We start from the raw sequence: 20,304 nt of genomic DNA, 5'->3' as shown, positions 1-20,304 counted from the left end.
CCCATATCTGAAGAGCTTGCTAATACTATAATTGCTACAAGAATAAGGCTACTTGGGCAAGGTGGACAAGAGAAACTGCTTCCCATAAAACCGAATCAGCAAGAAAGCAATATCTTCACAAGAGGGGAAGAGAAGAAATGGAACTAAAATAAAATCCATTGTGGATTTCATTATCTTCAAGAAAGGAAGGCTGAAAATAAAATTAGCAAGGAAGATGAGCAGAAAATAGTTTATTCCAACAGCTATTTTGTCAGGACCAGTTTGTGTATGATATAAATAGTGAAGCTACAGAGTAGTCGCATCTGTCCTTACTAAAAGTTTTCAAATAAAATGATGATGTTCAGTATGCATAGCATTCCAAATTTAGACATTATAACAAAAGAGAAACATTGACAACAGAGAACTACACCAACGAGCAAAGTACAAACAATATATATATATTTTATATGTTTGCAACTGTTTAGATAATTGCCAGGGTGATGAGCATTTTTTGCAGCTTAAGAAGATATGCATCATTCTGCAGCTAAGCAGTAAAAAACACTTTGGAAGGTCCATTCACTCACTATTTAAAAACTGCTGAAATGCCATAAACAATGCTGTTTTACTCTGAATTAAGGCAGCAGTTAAGGTGCTACAATTGGCTTCAATGCCCCCCACACTAAAGAGGGTCAGTGTAGGTTCCTGCTCTTAACTACTAACCAGTGATTTGATAAACATTGGGTGCTTAAGGAGGATGAGCAATAACAGGTTTGGGATATGACAACCACCAGAACTGAATGGCTTCCCAACACTCATCATACAGACTCAAATGTGAAGAATATCCACTTTATTGAGAAATTGGAGGATTCAAATTGTTCATGAAAATATACTCTAGCAATACCATGTATTTCCACGTGGGGGTGTGGTCCAGAGGTCGCAGTGGGGGTCCAGAGATCGGGGTACCATTTTCCGATCTCTTCCTGCACTGGTGTTAAATGTGGCCTCAGCAGGGCGTTCCTCACCGAGAAACTCCCCGCTAAACACGCCCAAAACGGGACTCTCTGTTTTCTCCCCATTAAATTGCGCCCTAAATCACAATTAAATAGGGCTCTTGCATCCAATGTTACTGTTCATTCTTGTGGTTCTGAAGGTGGAAACATAGAACATACAGTGCAGAAGGAGGCCATTCAGCCCATCGAGTCTGCACCGACCTACTTAAGCCCTGACTTCCACCCTATCCCCGTAACCCAATAACCCCTCTTAACCTTTTTTAGTCACTAAGGGCAATTTATCATGGCCAATCCACCTAACCTGCAAGTCTTTGGACTGTGGGAGGAAACTGGAGCACCCGGAGGAAACCCACACAGACACGGGGAGAACGTGCAGACTCCGCACAAACAGTGACCAGCAGGGAATCGAACCTGGGACCTTGGTGCTGTGAAGCCACAGTGCTAATCACTTGTGCTACCGTGCTGCCCGAAAGGGTTGGATTCCTTGAGCTGTGGGAATAGCTTAACAACTTGATATCAGGTATAAATCTAGGTCACAGCTGGTTGACTACTGGAGCAGTGGCAATATCCGAATAATTCCACGGCATCAATACGATAGGCTCAAGTGTCAATCTGTAGTTGCAGCAGAAATTGAGCCAATAATAAAAGAAAAAACACAAATACATACTGGGGTAGACAAAAATATTGCAGTCATAACCTGATGATGATTTGGATAAAACTTCTAACTTTAAGTACTTTGTTATTTGGTTTTAGTTGCATTCTGTAATGCTGAAATCAGCAGCTCCGAGTTTTTTTAAATTATTTTCCCCTCATTATGTTTTCATCTTCCTTCCATGCTTTATTCCTAATCATGAAATCAGACACTAGAAATGTATGTTTGCAGAAATTAAATGGGAGTACAGTTAGAATTCCAGTTAGAATTCCAGGCCTGTATCACAGCTATGATACTCTTCAGTCCACAGGATATTTTCCAGGCTTGCAGTAGAAGTAATGAGGCTCATTTCACAGCTCAGAAGATTCCATGGATACCTGATGACCCTTTAATCTATCGGTTTTATCTGCAAGTAGTTCTGTGACTTTTCAAATAGCTCTCAGTGGGCTCATGGCTTTAAACCGGAGCAAATACAGCAACCTAACCTAATAATATTATAATTTATACAGTACCTTTAATATAGAAACTAACCACATGCTTCATGGATGAATATTAAGAAAAAATGAATAGTAAGCCAGAGGAAACATTGGAAAAGGAAACTGAAGGGGGTTCAGAGTGCAGGGCTTAGGTGGGTGAAAGCACAGTTGCCAATAGTGAACCAAAGAGAGGGAAGACATACAAGAAGCCAGATTTGGAAGAAATTTGGATTTCAAAAAGGTTATTAGAGCTGAAGAAAGTTACACAAGTAAATGTAAGAATGAGAACTTTAGAATTTGAGGGTTTGAGTGTCCAAGATTTGATGCCAGGTAGATATGGGCAAGTGAGTTTTGAATGAGATGAAGTTTACAGAGGGTGGAAGGTTGGGAAGCCAACGAGAACAACATTAGAATATTTGAGTCTAGAGGTGTCAGAAGGATGGTTGAGGTATCAGCAGCAGATGGGCAAAAAATAAAAACAGACAATCTGACTAGGAAGGCTGTCTTTTTGATGGCGAACAATGGAGAGCACCAAGGAGAGGTCATTTGGCAGCTATACAGGGCAGGAAAGCCATTGCTGGAGATGTCATGGCTAAATTGGATAGGTAAAAATGGAACCAAGTGCAGGCAGTCACACAGCAGGAAAGAGGCATTGAAAGAGGATGATGTGCTTGACCATGTCAATAGCTGAAGAGATCAAGGAGGGTGACAAAAGAGGGTTTACCATGACTTCACAAATTAAGAACTTTACAAGATGGTTATGTTTTAAAATATCTAATTTAAGGTGAAGCAGAATGTTTTGGAGAGGGAAATGATGGTTATACTGAAACCTCTGCCTGGAGGCAGGCCCATTTGATCTGGTAGTGATGGGAAAACAAAACTCAAACCAAAACTATGATAAACCAAGTGCCAATTTTCGCACCTTGGCATAGAAAAAGGACAGCTGCTTTTTGGAGAGAGAAGACAGTATAGAAGCAAGATGTTGGTAAGAACTGTTTTTCTGGTCAAAGAAAAGAAACAGAATGGACAGGTCTTTTGAAGAGGAGTCACTGATGTGGGCTTTGTGGTAAGAGTTGGATCTCGGAGACTGGGCTAAGCAGACTGACCTTCCAAGGGCAATGGAAGTTGCAACACTGTGTGGCCGACTGGAAAGCTAGGAATAAGTTGGGACAAGTTCTTGTAATGCTATACATCTGCTAGAAGTGTGGTACATCACAAAAACAGTCATTGGACATAGCTTGATTGTTTAGTTAATTAATGCAAAATTATTTTCATTAGTTCAGTCTATTAATTTACTGTAAAGTAGTGTTTAATTTATGTCTATTGTAGTCTATTTGTTAAAGTAAAAGTCTCAAAATGTGAATTCTTGTCCTTCAGTTGATTTCCATTGATCCCCAGAAATTCTCTTTTTTGTTAAAGTTATCAGTCTCTAAGGAGATCATGACAATAGCATAATCATAGAGGATGTCGGTTTTAAAAAATATTTTTATTCTCTTTTTTTATTTTCACCCAAATTTACACCCAACAATAAACAACAATCAGTAATGAATGCAATGTCAATCCCCATATCAATAACACCGATCCCATCCTCCCACCAAACCCCCAAACATTAGGCCGCATGTTCACATAAACAAATGACAAAAAGGAATCGGGAATCACCCATAGTCATCATTAACACATGTCAGTCCCCCTCCCCCCAACCCTCCCAGCGCCCACACCGCCCCTAATGTTCGATGTAATCCAATTCTCAAAAGTGCATAATGAATAATGCCCATGAATTGTAAAACCCCTCCATCCTTCCCCTCAGTTCAAATTTGACCTTTTCAAGCATCAAGAATTCCAGCAGGTCCCCCCCGCCACGCCAGGGCACAGGGTGGAGAGGTTGATCTCCACCCTAACAGGATCCACCTTTGGGCGATCAACGAGGCGAAGGCTACAACATCTGCCTCCGCGCCCGTTTCCAACCCCGGCTGGTCCGACAACCCAAATATGGCCTCACGTGCACTACTTTAGACAGAACCCTAAAAGCCTCCTTCCAGTAATCATCCAGCTTTGGACAGGACCAAAACATATGAATATGGTTTGCAGGGCCCTCCCGACAACGTTCACACACATCTTCTACCCCCTCAAAGAGCCGGCTCATCCTCGCCCTTGTAAGGTGTGCTCTATACACCACCTTCAGCTGTATCAGCCCCAACCTCGCACACGAGGTGGAGGCATTCATCCTCTGGAGCACCTCATACCAGAACCCCTCCTCCCGTAACAGCCTCCCCGAACAGGCGCCGGAATGTGGCGACTAAGGGATTTTCACAGTAACTTCATTTGAAGCCTACTCGTGACAATAAGCGATTTTAATTTGATTTCATTTCATTTCCATACTCTCTCGTATGGAGTCCCGTAAACCGCCGATACTACTCCCTTCTCTAGTCCCCCTGTCGTCAGCACCTCCTCCAGCAATGTGAAAGCCGGCTCTTCGGGGAAGCTCTGTCGCTCCTTTCTGGCAAAGTCTTGAACCTGCATGTATCTAAATATTTCCCCCGCTCCAGCCCATTCTTTGCTCCCAGCTCCTTCAATCCTGCAAACCAACCCCCAAGAAACAAATCTTTTAGTGTCCTAATTCCTTTCTCCTCCCATCTTCGAAAATTTTGATTCCAATTCCCTGGCTCAAATCTAAGAGGATGTCATTTTTGACTTCTAATTTGAGTTGCTTCATTGCAGTGGCAGTCCAATGGTCACGCGGCACAAGGAAAGCATGGCGCTGCATGGCCGATAAAAGGTGGGAAACCCCGCTCCTGGAATCCATCCAACTCGCAATGCCTCACAAGATCCAACACGATCTTGCGAGACGTTGCAAAGTCAAACGTGCCCACTGTGGACAGGATCACTTTTTGGCGAATCTGCATGTTAGAGTGAGACAGCTAGCCTCACTCCGTGCAGGTTCCGAAATACCTGAGTCTTTGGGATTCATCCCCTTCGTCTCTGAGACCTCACGCGAGCACCATTCAGCACTGGTCACACAAACGGGGACCAGATGGAACTGCACTCTTGGGGGTCACCCAGGGGATCGGATGCCCCCAGCTGCATGCCCTTTGGGCAGGGTGGTGCCCTGGCACTGCTGGTGCCACATGGGCACTTTGATAGTGCTACCTGGGTGCCATCTTGGCATTGCCAAGGTACCCAGGTGGCACTTCCAGTGTGCCAGTTGGCACTGCCAAGGCACCAAGCTGGCATTTTTTACACCCATGGGATCGGGCGGGGATGACCTGCATTGGTGTTGAGGTAGGGGATGCAGGTAACCGGGGACTCTTCCATAGGTGCCCAGGCTGGGGGTCAGGTCAGGTATCACTTTGGGGGCTTCTGAGACCTTGGAGTGTTTGTCCCTTGATCGCTGAAGGCAGAAGGGCAGGTTAATAGGGTGGTGGGACACTTGCCTTTATCAATCTCGGGATGTCATGTTAGAATTGTATAGAACTTAGGCAGCACGGTGGCACAGTGGTTAGCATTGCTGCCTACGGCGCTGAGGACCCGGGTTCAAATCCCGGCCCTGGGTCACTATCCGTGTGGAGTTTGCACATTCTCCCCGTGTTTGCGTGGGTTTCACCCCCACAACCCAAAGATGTGCAGGATAGGTGGATTGGCCACGCTAAATTGCCCCTTAATTGGAAAAAATTATTTGGGCACTCTAAATTAAAAAAAATTTTTTTTTTTAATTGTATAGAACTTTGGTGAGGTCACAGCTGGAGTACTGTGTGCAATTCTGGTCGCCACATTATAGGAAGAAGTTGATTGCACTGGAGAGGGTGCAGAGGCGATTCATCAGGATGTTGCTGCGATGGAATATTTAAGTTATGAAGAGAGGTTGGATAGGCTTCGGTTGTTTTCGCTGGAGGAGAGAAGACTGAGGGGTGACCTGATCAAGGTGTACAAGATTGTGAGGGGCATGGAGAGGGTTGATAGGGTGCAGCAGTTCCCCTTAGTTTAATAGGTCAGTTACGAGGGGACACAATTTCAAGGTGAGGGGTAGGAGGTTTAAGGGGGATTTCAGGAAAAGCTTTTTACCCAAAGAGTGGTGACGGTCTGGAATGCACTGCCTGGGAGGGTGGCAGAGCCAGGTTGCCTCAGATCCTTTAAAAAGTACCTGGATGAGCACTTGGCATGTCATAATGGCTATGCACCAAGTTCTGGCAAATGGGATTAGGTAGACAGGTCAGGTGTTTTTCATGCGTTGGTGCAGACTCGATGGGCCGAAGGGCCTCTTCTGCACTGTATTATTCTGCGATTCATATATTCAACTATAGTTGAAGAAAAGAACATTTATTTGGCAAGCGGTAACACATTTAAAAGCTTTGAAGAGGACAAGAAGGTTGGCGATCACATAATAGTTTGCGACAATGGTTCAAGGCAGCATCTTCGCGGAAGGAGTGGTGGTTAAAATTTGAAAGGGAAAGGGACAGTCCTGGAGAGAAAGAGAAATGTTTACATCATCATCTAACATGGGAATGAGGACAGAAAGTGGAGTGGTCAACATACAGCAGGTTCATGAACAGGATAAGTTTGCAAAAGACTTGAAGGAAGAGAAAAGAGAAACTAGAGACTAGAGATAACAGATTAAAAGAAATTATTAGCGGAGGAGAAAATAAACTGTGAGTTAACACTGATTAAACTAGTGATCACGCTGTAGTGCACACTAAACCTCCAGATCAGAAACAAAACTATAATTGCAAACAGTATAGCTCATCAGGCTAAATCGCTGGCTTTTAAAGCAGACCAAGCAGGCCAGCAGCACGGTTCGATTCCCGTACCAGCCTCCCGGGACAGGCGCCGGAATGTGGCGACTAGGGGCTTTTCACAGTAACTTCATTGAACCCTACTCGTGACAATAAGCGATTTTCATTTTTTTTTTCACATTGAAAACAGCAAATGGTGCAGAAAAACTATCAAGTGCTTAGTTAAGATTCTCAAATCAATATTGATTTTATCCTTATCCAATTACTACATGTACAGTTATTATTTTTAGCAGGTCCCTTTTATTACGATCCCAGTTGATGTTTTAACTAGACAGGAAGATCCAGAATGGAACCATGGCTCAAAAGAACGTGGGCGGGATTCTCCGTTGCCAGGCGCTGATGTCGTAATCGGCAATGGGGCGGAGAATCGATTCTTACATCGGAATAGGGGCCAATGCCGGTTTGCTAGTCTCTGCACCATCCAAACCGCCGTCATCGTGCCGCACGCAGTCGCAATGTCGTTGGTGCCTCATCAGGCAGCCCATTCGCAATGCTCCGCCCCCAATGGGGCGAGTTCCCGATGGCACGGGAACACATGTCCTCACAGAAATCTTGAACCTGACATGGCACCACACTCAGCCAGGATCCATGCCGCGAGGGCTGGGGGACTGGTGAGGAGTAACCAGGGGTTGGGCTGTGGGGTCGCAGTTTGCGGGTCAGGTCAGCACACGGCCGGCGCCATGTTGCACGGTGCAACCGCTGCAGGTCGTCAGTCGTGCGCATGCGCAGCCTGGGACCCGACCATTCTCCGCCCGTTTTCAGCGCAGAAGGCAGGAGATTTGGTCGACGCCAGTGCTAGCCCCTCACCGACACCGGAATCAGTAAGGGGCTTTCTTTGCGTAGACCACCCGCGGATTCTCCGTTCGAACCAGCAATTAGCCGCAGGAATGGAGAATCCCACCCCATAACTTTTCCTTTTTTTAAAAAAATGTGGAAGAAACAGAATCACAGGACCTCGAATTAGTTTTAACAACATGAAAAAAAACATTTATTAAACATGAAAAGTATAGCTTATGATGCACTATTCCTTTTGTCCCCCCTTAGCTTCACAAATATACACAGATTTTAAGATGAACACGGATCACAAAGTATATCTCAGGCTATATTGGGTTCAGTAACACACAGTCCCTTTAAATACACATTGGCTGTGGTAAGACACACTCCACTCCGAACCTAAGTCAATCTCTGTGGATTTCTCGTCAGAATCCCCCAGATGATTTGTACACAGTGAGCCAACTTATCTCACTGAACTCCAGGTTCCCCACAAGTGATTTCATAGAATCCCCACAATGCAGAAGGAGGCCATTTAGCCCATCGAGTCTTTACTAACCAAACTCTTTCAAAAAGACACACTTTCAAATCTTATTTTAAACAATGTTTTCCCTCCGCTGCTTCCATCAATGATTCACTTTCAGGTTGTCTTTAAAAGCTTTTACACAAACTCTAAGGTCCAGCAATTTCCACAATTTTCAAATAATTTCTCACAAAACTAGTAATTGCTCACAAACCTTATCACTACTGGGATATGTTTCTGGCATCTCACGATCCAATGCCTTTTCAACTCTGACTTCACTGAACAGCAATTCCCAGTTTCCTCTGTTCCATTAACTACAGTCTTCTTGGATACTTCTCTTAATTGGGTGGCACAGTAGCACAGAGGTTAGCACTGTCGCTTCACAGCTCTAGAGTCCCAGGTTCGATTCCTGGCTTGGGCCACTCTCTGTGCGTAGTCTGCACGTTCTCCCCATGTCTGCGTGGGTTTCCTATGGGAGCTCTGGTTTCCTCCCACAGTCCAATGACGTGCAGGTTTGGTGGATTGGTGTCCAGAGGGGTTGGTAAGCGTTGCTGGGTTGCAGGTATGGGGTGGAGGTGTGGGCTTAAGCGGGGTGCTCTTTCCAAGGGCTGGTGCAGACTCGATGGATCGAATGGCCTCCTTCTGCACTGCAAGTTCTATGTCTAATTGCTTTAGCTAGCGGCTCTTTATATCTCTGCATTTGTTTTCTTAGCCAGTACTCCATGTTTTCAGTTTCTTCCAGCAAAGCTAAGAGATACAAAGAAAAAGAAAAGTACAGCACAGGAACATGCCCTTCGGCCCTCCAAGCCTGCGTCGACCATGTTGCCCGTCTAAACTAAAATCTTCTACACTTCCAGGGTCCGCAACCCTCTATTCACATCCTATTCATGTATTTATCAAGATGCCCCTTAAACGTCACTATTGTCCCTGCTTCCACACCTCCTCCAGTATCGAGTTCCAGGCACCCACTACCCTCTGTGTAAAAAACTTGCCTCGTACATCTCCTCTGAACCTTGCCCCTCGCTCCTTAAACCTATGTCTCCTAGTAATTGATCCCTCTACCCTGGGAAAAAGTCTCTGACCATCGACTCTGTCTATGCCCCTCATAATTTTGTAGACCTCTATCAGGTCGCCCCTCAACCTCCGTCGTTCCAGTGAGAACAAACCGAGTTTATTCAACCTCTCCTCATAGCTAATGCCCTCCATACCAGACGACATCCTGGTAAATCTCTTCTGCACCCTCTCTTAAGCCGCCACATCGTTCTGGTAGTGTGGCGACCAGAATTAAACACTATACTCCAAGTTTGGCATACAGCTGCAACAGGACTTGTCAATTTTTATACTCAATGTCCCGGCCAATGAAGGCAAGCATGCCATATGCTTTCTTTTTTTTAATATAAATTTAGAGTACCCAATTATTTTTTTCCAATTAAGGGGTAATTTAGCGTGGCCAATCCACCTACCCTGCACATCTTTTGGGCTGTGGGGGTGAAACCCGCACAGACATGGGAAGAATGTGCAAACTCCACACGGACAGTGATCCAGGGCCGGGATTCAAACCCGGATCCTCAGCGCTGTAGGCAGCAATGCTAACCACTGTGCCACCGTGCTGCCTGCCATATGCCTTCTTGACTACCTTCTCCACCTGTGTTGCCCCTTCCAGTGACCTGTGGACCTGAACACCGAGATCTCTCTGACTGTGAATACTCTTGAGGGTTCTACCATTCACTGTATAGTCCCTACCTGTATTAGACCTTCCAAAATGCATTACCTCACAGTTGTCCGGATTAAACTCCATCTGCCATCTCTCCGCCCAAGTCTCCAAATAATCTAAACCCTGCTGTATCCTCTGACAGTCGTCATCGCTATCCGCAATTCCACCAACATTTGTGTCGTCTGCAAACTTACTAATCTGACCAGTTAAATTTTCCTCCAAATCATTTATATACACTATGAACAGGAAAGGTCCCAGCACTGATCCCTGCGGAACACCACTAGGCACAGCCCTCCAATCAGAATAGCACCCTTCCATTGCTACTCTCTGCCTTCAAGACCTAGCCAGTTCTGTATCCATCTTGCTACCTCACCTCTGATTCCGTCTTTTGTACCAGTCTGCCATGAGGGACCTTTTCTTACTGAAGTCCATATAGACAACATCCACTGCCCTACCTGCATCAATCATCTTTGTGACCTCCTCGAAAAACTCTATCAAGTTAGTGAGACACGAGCTCCCCTTCATAAAACCGTGCTGCCTCTCGCTAATACGTCCACTTGCTTCCAAATGGGAGTAGATCCTGTCTTGAAGAATTCTCTCCAGTAATTTCCCTACCACTGACGTAAGGCTCACCGGCCTGTAGTTCCCTGGATTATCCTTGCTACCCTTCTTAAACATTCTCTCTCTAAACCAACATCTTGTAGCAGAGCTGCGAGAGTTGGCATCTCGCTCACTACCTATCTCCAACTGCCTTGGCCTCCACTGAAATTAAGAACAAATAAAGTCTCTTCCCTCTGGGAAATGGCCCTGGTTACAGGTATCGACTTTATGCTTCTCCAAACTTTTATCTGCTTTTCATGTCATAACCCCTCTGAGGACAATATAAACAGAGTTAGAACTGAAACCAAAACCCCCACACATTCGAGCACCTTTGTCAAGCATGAAGCTAACTATAGGTTTACCTGGCCTAACACAGAAACACTAAATTATACCCACTTAAAACTATACCTCCTTTCTAATATTTACCAATACAAATAGAAATCCCTTAAAACTACCTTTGTTTTCCTGACAGCTGGACACTGAGCAATAATGCTTACTTTCCCCTCCCTATAGCATAATATTGAGACCACTATTTGTGCCCAAATGACAGCCAAATTAGTTTAGCATTGAATGTGGTATTCACTTAGCTTGGTTACTCAAAATAGAAACTTGAAAAGTCAGGGGAGAACCTGTTTAGAGTATTATTACCAAGTTATCTGAATGAGGGTGAGGAGGTTTCCTAGCCCCCCCCCCCCCCCCCCCGCCAAAAAAAAACAAATAGTCATTCAATAGTAATTTCCTCCCCAAAGGAGGAAAACCAAACATCAGCTGCTAGATTGAAGGAGGTTGAAAGTGTAACAAACTATATTCTATCTTTCTCCCTACCATACTACATCTCCAGCTACAAAAGCAAGCGGACAGGACTCTGGGAAATGTCTGTGCAGGAATCAGCTTGTTTGAATCAATCTTATTTGTACCATTGCAGGTTTCATTCGCCTGACAACACACACTGTAAAAGATTGGGAAAGCATTGGATGGCTACCTCAATATCTGTATTTCAGCACATGACTGCCTTTAGGAGAGAAGTGAAAGAGAAAACAGTTGAAGGAAAGAGTTAATTAGTTTAATTAAAACTTCAAGTTTAATCTGTTTAATTTGCTGACTTAAATATTTATAACAAACATCCAAAGTCTGAGATTGTGCAGTTGTTATAATTTAAGTTTGAAATGCAGCCAGTGAAGGTTAAGATAATCTTTCAGCAGTGGACTATTATGGGTTGCACTGTGTCTTGTTTGGAATATACCTACTGGAAAAATTATTTCCTTATTGGGATAAAAAATGTGAGACAGTGACATGGCTTTTACACCATAACCACACATTTCCTTTTTTTGCTGTTTTACTTTCTACTCTGTGGGAAAGCACATTTATGAGGCTAGTCTTTGCAGAGAGGCTAAAAAAGAACAGGCAGATGTTTGTAAAGTTTATCTGATTGGTGTGTATCATCTCACCCAAAAATAAAAGCTTCACTGAATCAATGTAAACACACCAAATATGGAAACATTACAAGCTCATAATAAGAAATTGCCAGGCATTAGAGGGAAACATTTTTCCTAATTAACGTATCAATTTAAAACTGTGGGATTCATTTTGGCATCCTTAGCAGAATACATCAGCATGATTGACTGGGATTACATACTTGTTGCATAAATTGTCTATTGTCACAGAAAAACCATAAAAGATCTTCACCAGTAAAAGACTTTGCAGAGTTTGCTGGGAAAACATAAAAAAATACTCCAGAGCATGGAGGTCCAAGGTTCAAGTTTAACCCTGAGTCTAGGCTGAAATTACTTTTTCATCCAAGGCAATATGAAGAGTGCTCCAACTGGTATTAGCAATTCCTAATCATGGAAAGGTTACTAATACTTTGGACCGCTATCCAGTAACTTCAGTTAAAACACATTAACGTGTCTATATCATAGGATCAGCTTTAGTAGTGCATGATTGAATGATAACCTGTCAAGTCTCACAGTCTAGGTTCTTGAATTAAATTGCCAATTGGACGAAGTAGCAAAAGGATATTGTCACAATTAGGCTAGAACATAGCAAAAGGCAATGATCTTCAGATGTGGAAAGCCGAAAAGTGCACATGAGGCCACTAGCACAAGCACAAAATATGTGTCCCAGACTACTTAATGTTCATGTAAGAATAGCATTGTATATGTATCTCATTCTATCATTTGAAATGAAAATGAAAATCGCTTATTGTCACGAGTAGGCTTCAACAAAGTTACTGTGAAAAGCTCCTAGTCGCCACATTCCGGCGCCTGTTCGGGGAGGCTGGTATGGGAATTGAACCGTGCTGCTGGACTGCCTTGGTCTGCTTTTTAAAAGCCAGCGATTTAGCCCAGTGTGCTAAACCAGCCCCCGTATGAGTAATGAGTAATGTAGTGACTGTAGGTATATAATCATTGTAAAAGAACTACAATACACAAATATAAATATTGGTCCAGATTTTGGTTGATGAATCATGAAAACTCCAGGGGCTTAAAAATGGTGGATGGGGCACCTATCCATAAGCCCTGGCCCCATTTATACCGAGGAACTGGGGTAGGGAAGAATGTGACAGCCACACAAACTCAGCAGGGACATTTTAACTCGGTATTGATAAAGTCGGTAGAACTGTTAAGCTGTCAAGTTATGGTCAGTCCTTTAAAAATAAATTAAAAACTGCCTGTGCCTTTGAAAGTTGAAAAAGATATGTTCTAGCAGTTTCAATAGCTGTTTGCCGACATAATCCTTAGTGCTATCATTATTTTATAATTAATATTTGGTGCTTTCCACAACCTATGATTATCACAGGAGAGATTTGTAAGTTTGACAACTCAAATCTTATTAAAGATTTAGCAGTCTTTGATGTGGGGTTATGATTACAAATGTTTGTTTTTATTTTTTAATTATTTGAGGAGGTTTATGTATTGAATGGACTTAAATGATGCAAGTTTTTTTTTACCTAGCGGTCTGTAGTAGACATTTAGAACTTTACTACATTTAATCTCAGCATGTCTCTTGAGGTCTGCATCTGGTGATACAGGGTGAATTGAGGGTACAAGGGCAAAGAGGGTGTTTTGGGGGAATGAGTTGAGGTTAAATTGGCTTAAGAGCTATAGGGGGCTATCAGTTGGCATGAAGGGTATGAGGGGTAGCATGGGTTGTTATGTATGCACATATGGGAATGAGTGAGGGTGTGGAGGGTGAGAGCTTGAGGACCTGGGGCTGGATTCTCCGACCCCCTGCCGGGTCGGAGAATCGGCGGGGGCAGGATTCACGGCGCGCCTGTAGCCCCCCCCACCCCCATCCCCCCAGCGATTATCCGGCCCGCAATGGGCCGAAGTCCCGCTGCTGTCATGCCGGTCCCGCCGGCGCAAATCAAAACACCTTCCTTACCGGCGGGACTGGCGGCGCAGGCCTGGCCCGCGATCGGGGCCCACCGATCGGGGGGCGGACCTGTGCCGTGGGGGCACTCTTTTCCTTCTGCGTTGGCCATAGCCTTCATGATAGCGGACGCGGAAGTGACCCCTTCCCCTGCGCAGGGATGACGTCAGCAGCCGCTGACGCTCCGGCGCATGCGCAGACGTCCGCCGGCCGGCGAAGTCCCTTTGGCCCCGGCTGGCGTTGCGCTAAAGGTCTTTCCCGCCGGCCAGAGGGGCGCCAACCACTCCGGCGTGTGCCTAGCCCCTCAAGGCACTCCGTCCCGCCGGGACCCCCTGCCCCGCCGGGTAGGGGAGAATCTAGGCCCTGATCTTTAATAGAACAACTGGGACAACATTGTTGAGAACTGAGGTAGCTTTAAACCTTCCGCCTCAGCATCCGGCAGCCAGTGGCCTTCAATTGGCAAGCCCAACTCCATCCCATTCTATACCAAATGCTAACAGTATTGAAAAAAGCACTGTAAATGCATCTTAACAGCTTAATGGTGCAAATAGGTTACCTTGGGCGAAGTTCTCCCCTACCCGGCGGGGCAGGGGGTCCCGGCGTAGCGAAGTAGCGCCAACCACTCCGGCGTCGGGCCTCCCTAAAGGTGCAGAGAATCCGCACCTTTAGGGGCTAGGCCCGCACTGGAGTGGCTCCCGCTCTGCCAACTGGTGCCAAAATTGGCGGCAACGGCCTTTGGCACTACGCCGATCGGCATCCGGGCTGGCCGAAAGGCCTTCGCCGGTCGGCGTGAGTCCACGCATGCGCCGGAGCGGCCGCTGACGTCACCACCGGCGCATGCGCGGTGGAGGGGGTCACTTCCGCCTCCGCCATGGTGGAGGCTGTGGCGGTGGCGGAAGAAAAAGAGTGCCCCCACGGCACTGGCCTGCCCGCCGATCGGTGGGCCCCGATCATGGGCCAGGCCACCATGGGGACACCGCCTGGGGTCCAATCGCCCCCCCAGGACCTCGGGGCCCGCTCGCGCCGCCAATCCCGCCGGCACAGAGATGGTTTCAACCATGTCGGCGGGAGAGGCCTGACAGCGGCGGGACTTCGGCCCATCGCGGGCCGGAGAATCACCGCGGGGGGGCACGCCAATCGGCGGGGTGCGATTCCCGCTCCCGGCGATTCCCGGGTGGCGGAGAATTCCAGCAACGGCGGGGGTGGGATTTACGCGCCCCGGGCGATTCCCCGACCCTGTGGGGGGGGGTCGGGGAATTCCGCCCCTTGTTTTATGTTACAGTCTTTTGCCTGCAGAAAAAAATGGTTTCTGAACTCCTCATGGCTCAATCAAGAACATCAATCCATCAACATAAATACCTAGCTGCTCAAAATTCCTTTGAATCTTTTTCACTTCTACTGCAAATATATGGTTCATATCTGAGATCGACACCAGGAACCTGTGATGTATCTAACCAATTTTGGAATGACAAGGCTATTTAAATAACAAAATACTCTGTCTCACCAGTTAGCTCTTTCTGTGTGGACTGAAATGTTGTTTTCCTTGGTGTTTGATCCTCATAAGTGATCTGTGAGGCAAGAAAGTCAAATGCATTATTGTCATGATTCCAAACTCTCGACATTTTTCCATTAAAATACATCGACAAAATACATTTTAATACTTGTTTGTGGCACAAGCTAGCCTTATATCAAATACTTAGACGTATAGGCAGTTGGATGAACAATGACCAGTTGTCCGGCAATGTTTGATCATTCAGGGAGGTGTCCGGCACCTTGCATGTGACAAATATCATACATCTATGTGAGTCTTTGAAGGGAGCTTAATAACTATCAACTCAAAATTAGAAATGAGGAAAGCAACAAAGAGGCTGTGACAGAGTTATGAGGAAACAGCAGACTTCAAGTGTGGAATCTCTATTGTTCAAAGAGAGCATTTTTGAATGAAGAAATTAATGTAGCAAAGTAGACTAGCATACTCTTTACTCTTTCCATGGACGGGATTTACTGTGCAACCGACCATGAAAGGCGGCCCGCCACTGGCTGGTGGCAGGATCTTCTGGTCTTGCTACTGACAATTGGGTTTCCCATTGAATGCAGGCCTCACCCACGGTAGGGGTGCACTATTGGCGGGACCGGAAGATCCGCCAGTGCGAAAGGCCACAAAACTCCAGCTCAGGAACTGATTATACCAAATGCGTTTTATCATTTTGTTTTGTTTATATCTACTGTGGAATAAAGTAGTTTATGAAGTAAACAGCACCTTGTCTGGTATTAATTTAATCGGTCTTCAAAAAAATTAACGGATTGCTTGAGGGGCAAAAACCCAACTCGGATGAGAATGGATTTTCCTGGTTACCCTCCTGGGTACTTCAACAGTTCCAGGGAGTTAACCTGCAAAAAGATAGGCAACCAGAGCTGGGACCAACTGGTGCCACTGAACTATAAACCAGCAGGGGCTGGTTTAACACAGTGGGGTAAATAGCTGGCTTGTAATGCAGAACAAGTCCAGCAGCGTGGGTTTAATCCCCGGACTGGTCTCCCCGAACAGGTGCCGGAATGTGGTGACTAGGGGCTTTTCTCAGTAACTTAATTGAAGCCTACTTGTGACAATAAGCAATTATTATTATTATAATATTATTATTAAATACCAACACTCCCTTGACATCTCTGCTGTCATATGGAACCCAAAGCCGTATTGAGTGCACTGGGTATGAGCGAACACTGTACATCAGAGATGTCTTATCAACTTCTAGAACTTGTGATCTATCCCTCCAGCAGTACTTTAAAAATCTAGTTTCCCTCACCTATATGCTTCCACACACTGCACTGTTGCATTAGTGAGCTAACTAGCCCTGCTCCCAGATCTCACTCCTAAGTGTGTCCAGTTTATTTCTTACCCTAGTTTTCAGTACCATGTATTTGTCTACACTAAATGCTATTCTTCATTAAACAGCCCATCTTCGGAATCTACCATGATTCCTTTGTATTTGACCTACTGTCTGATATTGCTTGGCAGAGTGCCATGTGTAAAAAGCAGCTTCATGTGGTTCCCTTCTGTAGGCATGGGGCCTGGGGCAGAGACATTTGCAATGTATGTATGCGTGTTGAATGCATATCCATGCACAATCTATAGGCACACACTAACTATAACTATACACACTTACTAACACACATTCCCGTACCAGCCTCCCTGGACAGTCACCGGAATGTGGCGACTAGGGGCTTTTCACAGTAACTTAATTGAAGCTTACTCGTGACAGTAAACGATTTTCATTTCATTTCATAATACACACTAACAATCCTATATAATCTTAAAAACTGCTTCCAAACAGAGCATAACAGGTTGTAAGGCATCATGGGGCTTTTAGCCAACTAGCTTGGCCACATATGTAAACCCTTAGTTTCCACAGACTCACACTGAAAAAGCTTATTCTGCAAGACAATCTTTATCAGCAGCTGCCCTGACGGAATGCTGCTTGTAACGCAGAGATGCAGATAAGGTAGTCCTAGTCTATAGGTATCCAGGGATCCCAAGGACAGCTGAGAAGGGATGATTCAATCTGTATTAAGCAGACTGCGCAGCCCTCTGCTGCCTAGCAACCAATATTTGTTATGGAATTTGGGTCCATTCAACATAGGCTGTGTAACAGTAAAACGTTTATGAGTTCATATGTCCAGCGGAAAGACACTTCCTTATCCCAGCGGACTTTCCCCACTAGCGTAATAAACCGTTTGACGTTGAAGCACACCAAGTGTCAAGTGATTCTTCTGGATTCACTTCCACTAAAACCTTCTCACAGCACTTTAGTAAACAGGGGATTAAACCTGAAATCATTCTGATACATACTGGCACCACATTTACTTACTGAGTTTTTAAAATTCATTCTTGGAACATTTATTGCCCATCCCTAATTGCCCTTGAGAAGGTGGCCTTCTTGACTGCCGTCCAGGTGATGTTAGGGAGGGAGTTATAGGATTTTAACCCAGTGACAGTGAAGGAATAACAATACATTTACATATCAGGATAGTGAGTGTGGTGTTCCCATGTCTCTACTGATCTAGTCCTTCGAGGTAGTAGTTGTCATGGACTTGGACGTGCTGTCTAAGCAGCCTTGGAGAGTTCCTGCAGTGCATTTTGTAGATGGTACCCACTATTGCCGCTGTGGGTCAGTGGTTCGAGGGAGTGAGCGTTTGTGGATGGGATGCCAGTCAAGAGAGCTGTTTTGTCCTGGATGGTGTCAGGTTTCTTGGGTGTTGTTGGAGCTGCACTCATCCAGTTAAGTAGAGAGTATTTCATCACACTCCTGATTTGTGCCTTGTAGATGGTGAAAAGACTATGGAGAGTCAGCAGGTGAGTTACTCGCTGAAGGATTCCTAGCCTTTGACCCGTTCGTGTAGCCACAGGCTGGTCCACTTTCGTTTCCTGACAATGGTAACCCCCAGTTATCATGAGAAATTCACAGATACCATCGGACCCATGTTTGACATTTGCAACTACTTTCAGCTTCTAAATATTTTATTGCATGTAAGTAAAAATAAAATTATTTAAATTCATTTTATTTTATATTTGTATATTATTTTGTATTGTGGTTTAACAAGCAACTCAGCTGTACAGGAAAGAAGGAAGAAGAAGGGAAGAGCAATAGTGATAGTGATTCATTAGTCAGCGGAACTGGCAGGTGTTTCTGTGGCCATAGACGTGACTCCAGGATGGTATGTTGTCTGCCTGGTGCCAGGGTCAAGAATGTCACAGAATGGCCGCAGGACATTCTTCTGGGGAACGTGAACAGCCAAAGGTCGTGGTCCACATTGGTACCAATGACTTGGATAGGAAGGGGATGGGATCCTGCCATCAGAATTTAGGAAGCTCAGATGGACAATTAGCAAGCAGGACCTCAAATGTAGTAATCTCTGGATAACTTCCAGTGCCACATAGAAGTCAGTATTTTGCTGTTGCTGTCGGGGAGGGCTGTAAATGAACTCGGCAGGGGTGTAGGGACCAAGAAAAAATATGAGAGAGGAAATCCAAGATGCACAAAATATTGAGAGGGTTGGAAAGCATTAATATAGAGCATAGTAAGTGAATAGGTGAGGTCAGAGTAAGGGAGAAAGTAATGGTGCCTAAAGTACAGTAAATAAGATTGGGGAGTTATAGGCACATATTGCATTGTGGGAATATGGTTTTGTGACAATAACAGAGACCTGGCTCTAGGGAGGGCAAGGCTGGGTGTTTAATATTCCTGCGTACAAGGTGTTCAGAAAAGATAGGAAAGGAATGAAATGGGAAGGGTTGCCGGTACTGGTTAGGGAGAGCACTGCAGTGCTGGAGAAACCGCATGTCCCAGAGGATTCAAGGACAAATACATTTGGTTAGAGCTAGAGCAAAGGAACAAAAAGTGTGCAATTACATTGCTCAGTGTAGACTATAGACCACCAACTAGTGAGAAGGATGCAGAAGAACAAATGTTCAGGAAATTACAGAGAGATGCAAACAGAGTAGTTTTAATGGGGGGCTATAATTACCCAAACGTAGACTGGACAGTGGCAGAGAGGGGCAGAAGTTCCTAGATTATGTTCAGGAAAATGTTCTACAGGAGTATGTATTCAATTCAACAAGAAAATACGCACTGTTGGACCTGGTTCATGGAAATGATGTGGATAAGTAAATCCCATGTCAGTTTAGGAGGTGGTGATCATAAGACCATAAGACATAGGAGCAAAATTAGGCCATTTGGCCTATTGAGCCTACTCTGCCATTCAATAATAATAATATTCTTTATTGTCACAAGTAGGCTTACGTTAACACTGCAATGAAGCCACTGTGAAAAACCCCTAGTCGCCACATTCTGGCGCCTGTTCGTCACACTGGATCAATTTAATGAATAGACTCATTGCAGAAAGTTGACAAGCCACAGGACCAAATGAGATGCATCCAAAGATATTGAAGGAAGGGAGAATGGAAATTGTAGGGGCGCTGGCCATAATCATTCAGTCTTCTTTACACTCGGGAAATGCCAGAGAACTGGAGAATTGCATATGTTATGCCCGAGTTCAGAAAACATTGTAAAGGTAGCTCCAGCAATTACAGGCCTGTCAGTTTAACATAAGTATGGATCAAAGGATATGGGGAAAAAACAGGATAAGGCTGAATTAGATGATCGGCCATGATCAAAGAATACGGGGAAAAAGCAGGATAAGGCTGAATTAGATGATCAGCCACGATCATAATGTATAGCGGAGCAAGCTCAAAGGGCCGAATGGCCTCCTCCTGCTCCTATTTTCAATGTTTCTAAGTGGTGGGCCAGCTACTAGAAACAATTATTCAGTATAGAATTAGTGGTCACATAGCAAAGATGTGGGTTGAATAGGAAGAGCCAGCAATGATTTCTAAAGAGGATCATGTTCAACTAACTTCCTAGG

At 44.9% G+C, this 20,304-nt stretch overlaps 1 protein-coding gene across 3 annotated transcripts in view; it reads right to left on the bottom strand.

Moving 5' to 3' along the window:
* smtnb (smoothelin b) overlaps positions 1 to 20,304 on the bottom strand; it is a 563,126-nt gene that overhangs the window by 230,558 nt on the left and 312,264 nt on the right. For all 3 annotated transcript variants that reach the window (XR_005457667.1, XM_038774843.1, XM_038774931.1), the window contains exon 8: positions 15,389 to 15,452. Coding sequence is in view for 2 of the 3 variants with exons in the window: in XM_038774843.1 (XP_038630771.1) it covers positions 15,389 to 15,452 (64 nt within the window). In the remaining variant the exon portion in view is untranslated. The remainder of the gene's footprint in view (positions 1 to 15,388; positions 15,453 to 20,304) is intronic.

This window comes from Scyliorhinus canicula, chromosome 1, assembly GCF_902713615.1.
Source record: "Scyliorhinus canicula chromosome 1, sScyCan1.1, whole genome shotgun sequence".
Lineage (NCBI taxonomy): Eukaryota > Metazoa > Chordata > Chondrichthyes > Carcharhiniformes > Scyliorhinidae > Scyliorhinus > Scyliorhinus canicula.
Note: the sequence above shows the minus strand (reverse complement) of the source record. Positions and strands in the feature narration are given on the sequence as shown.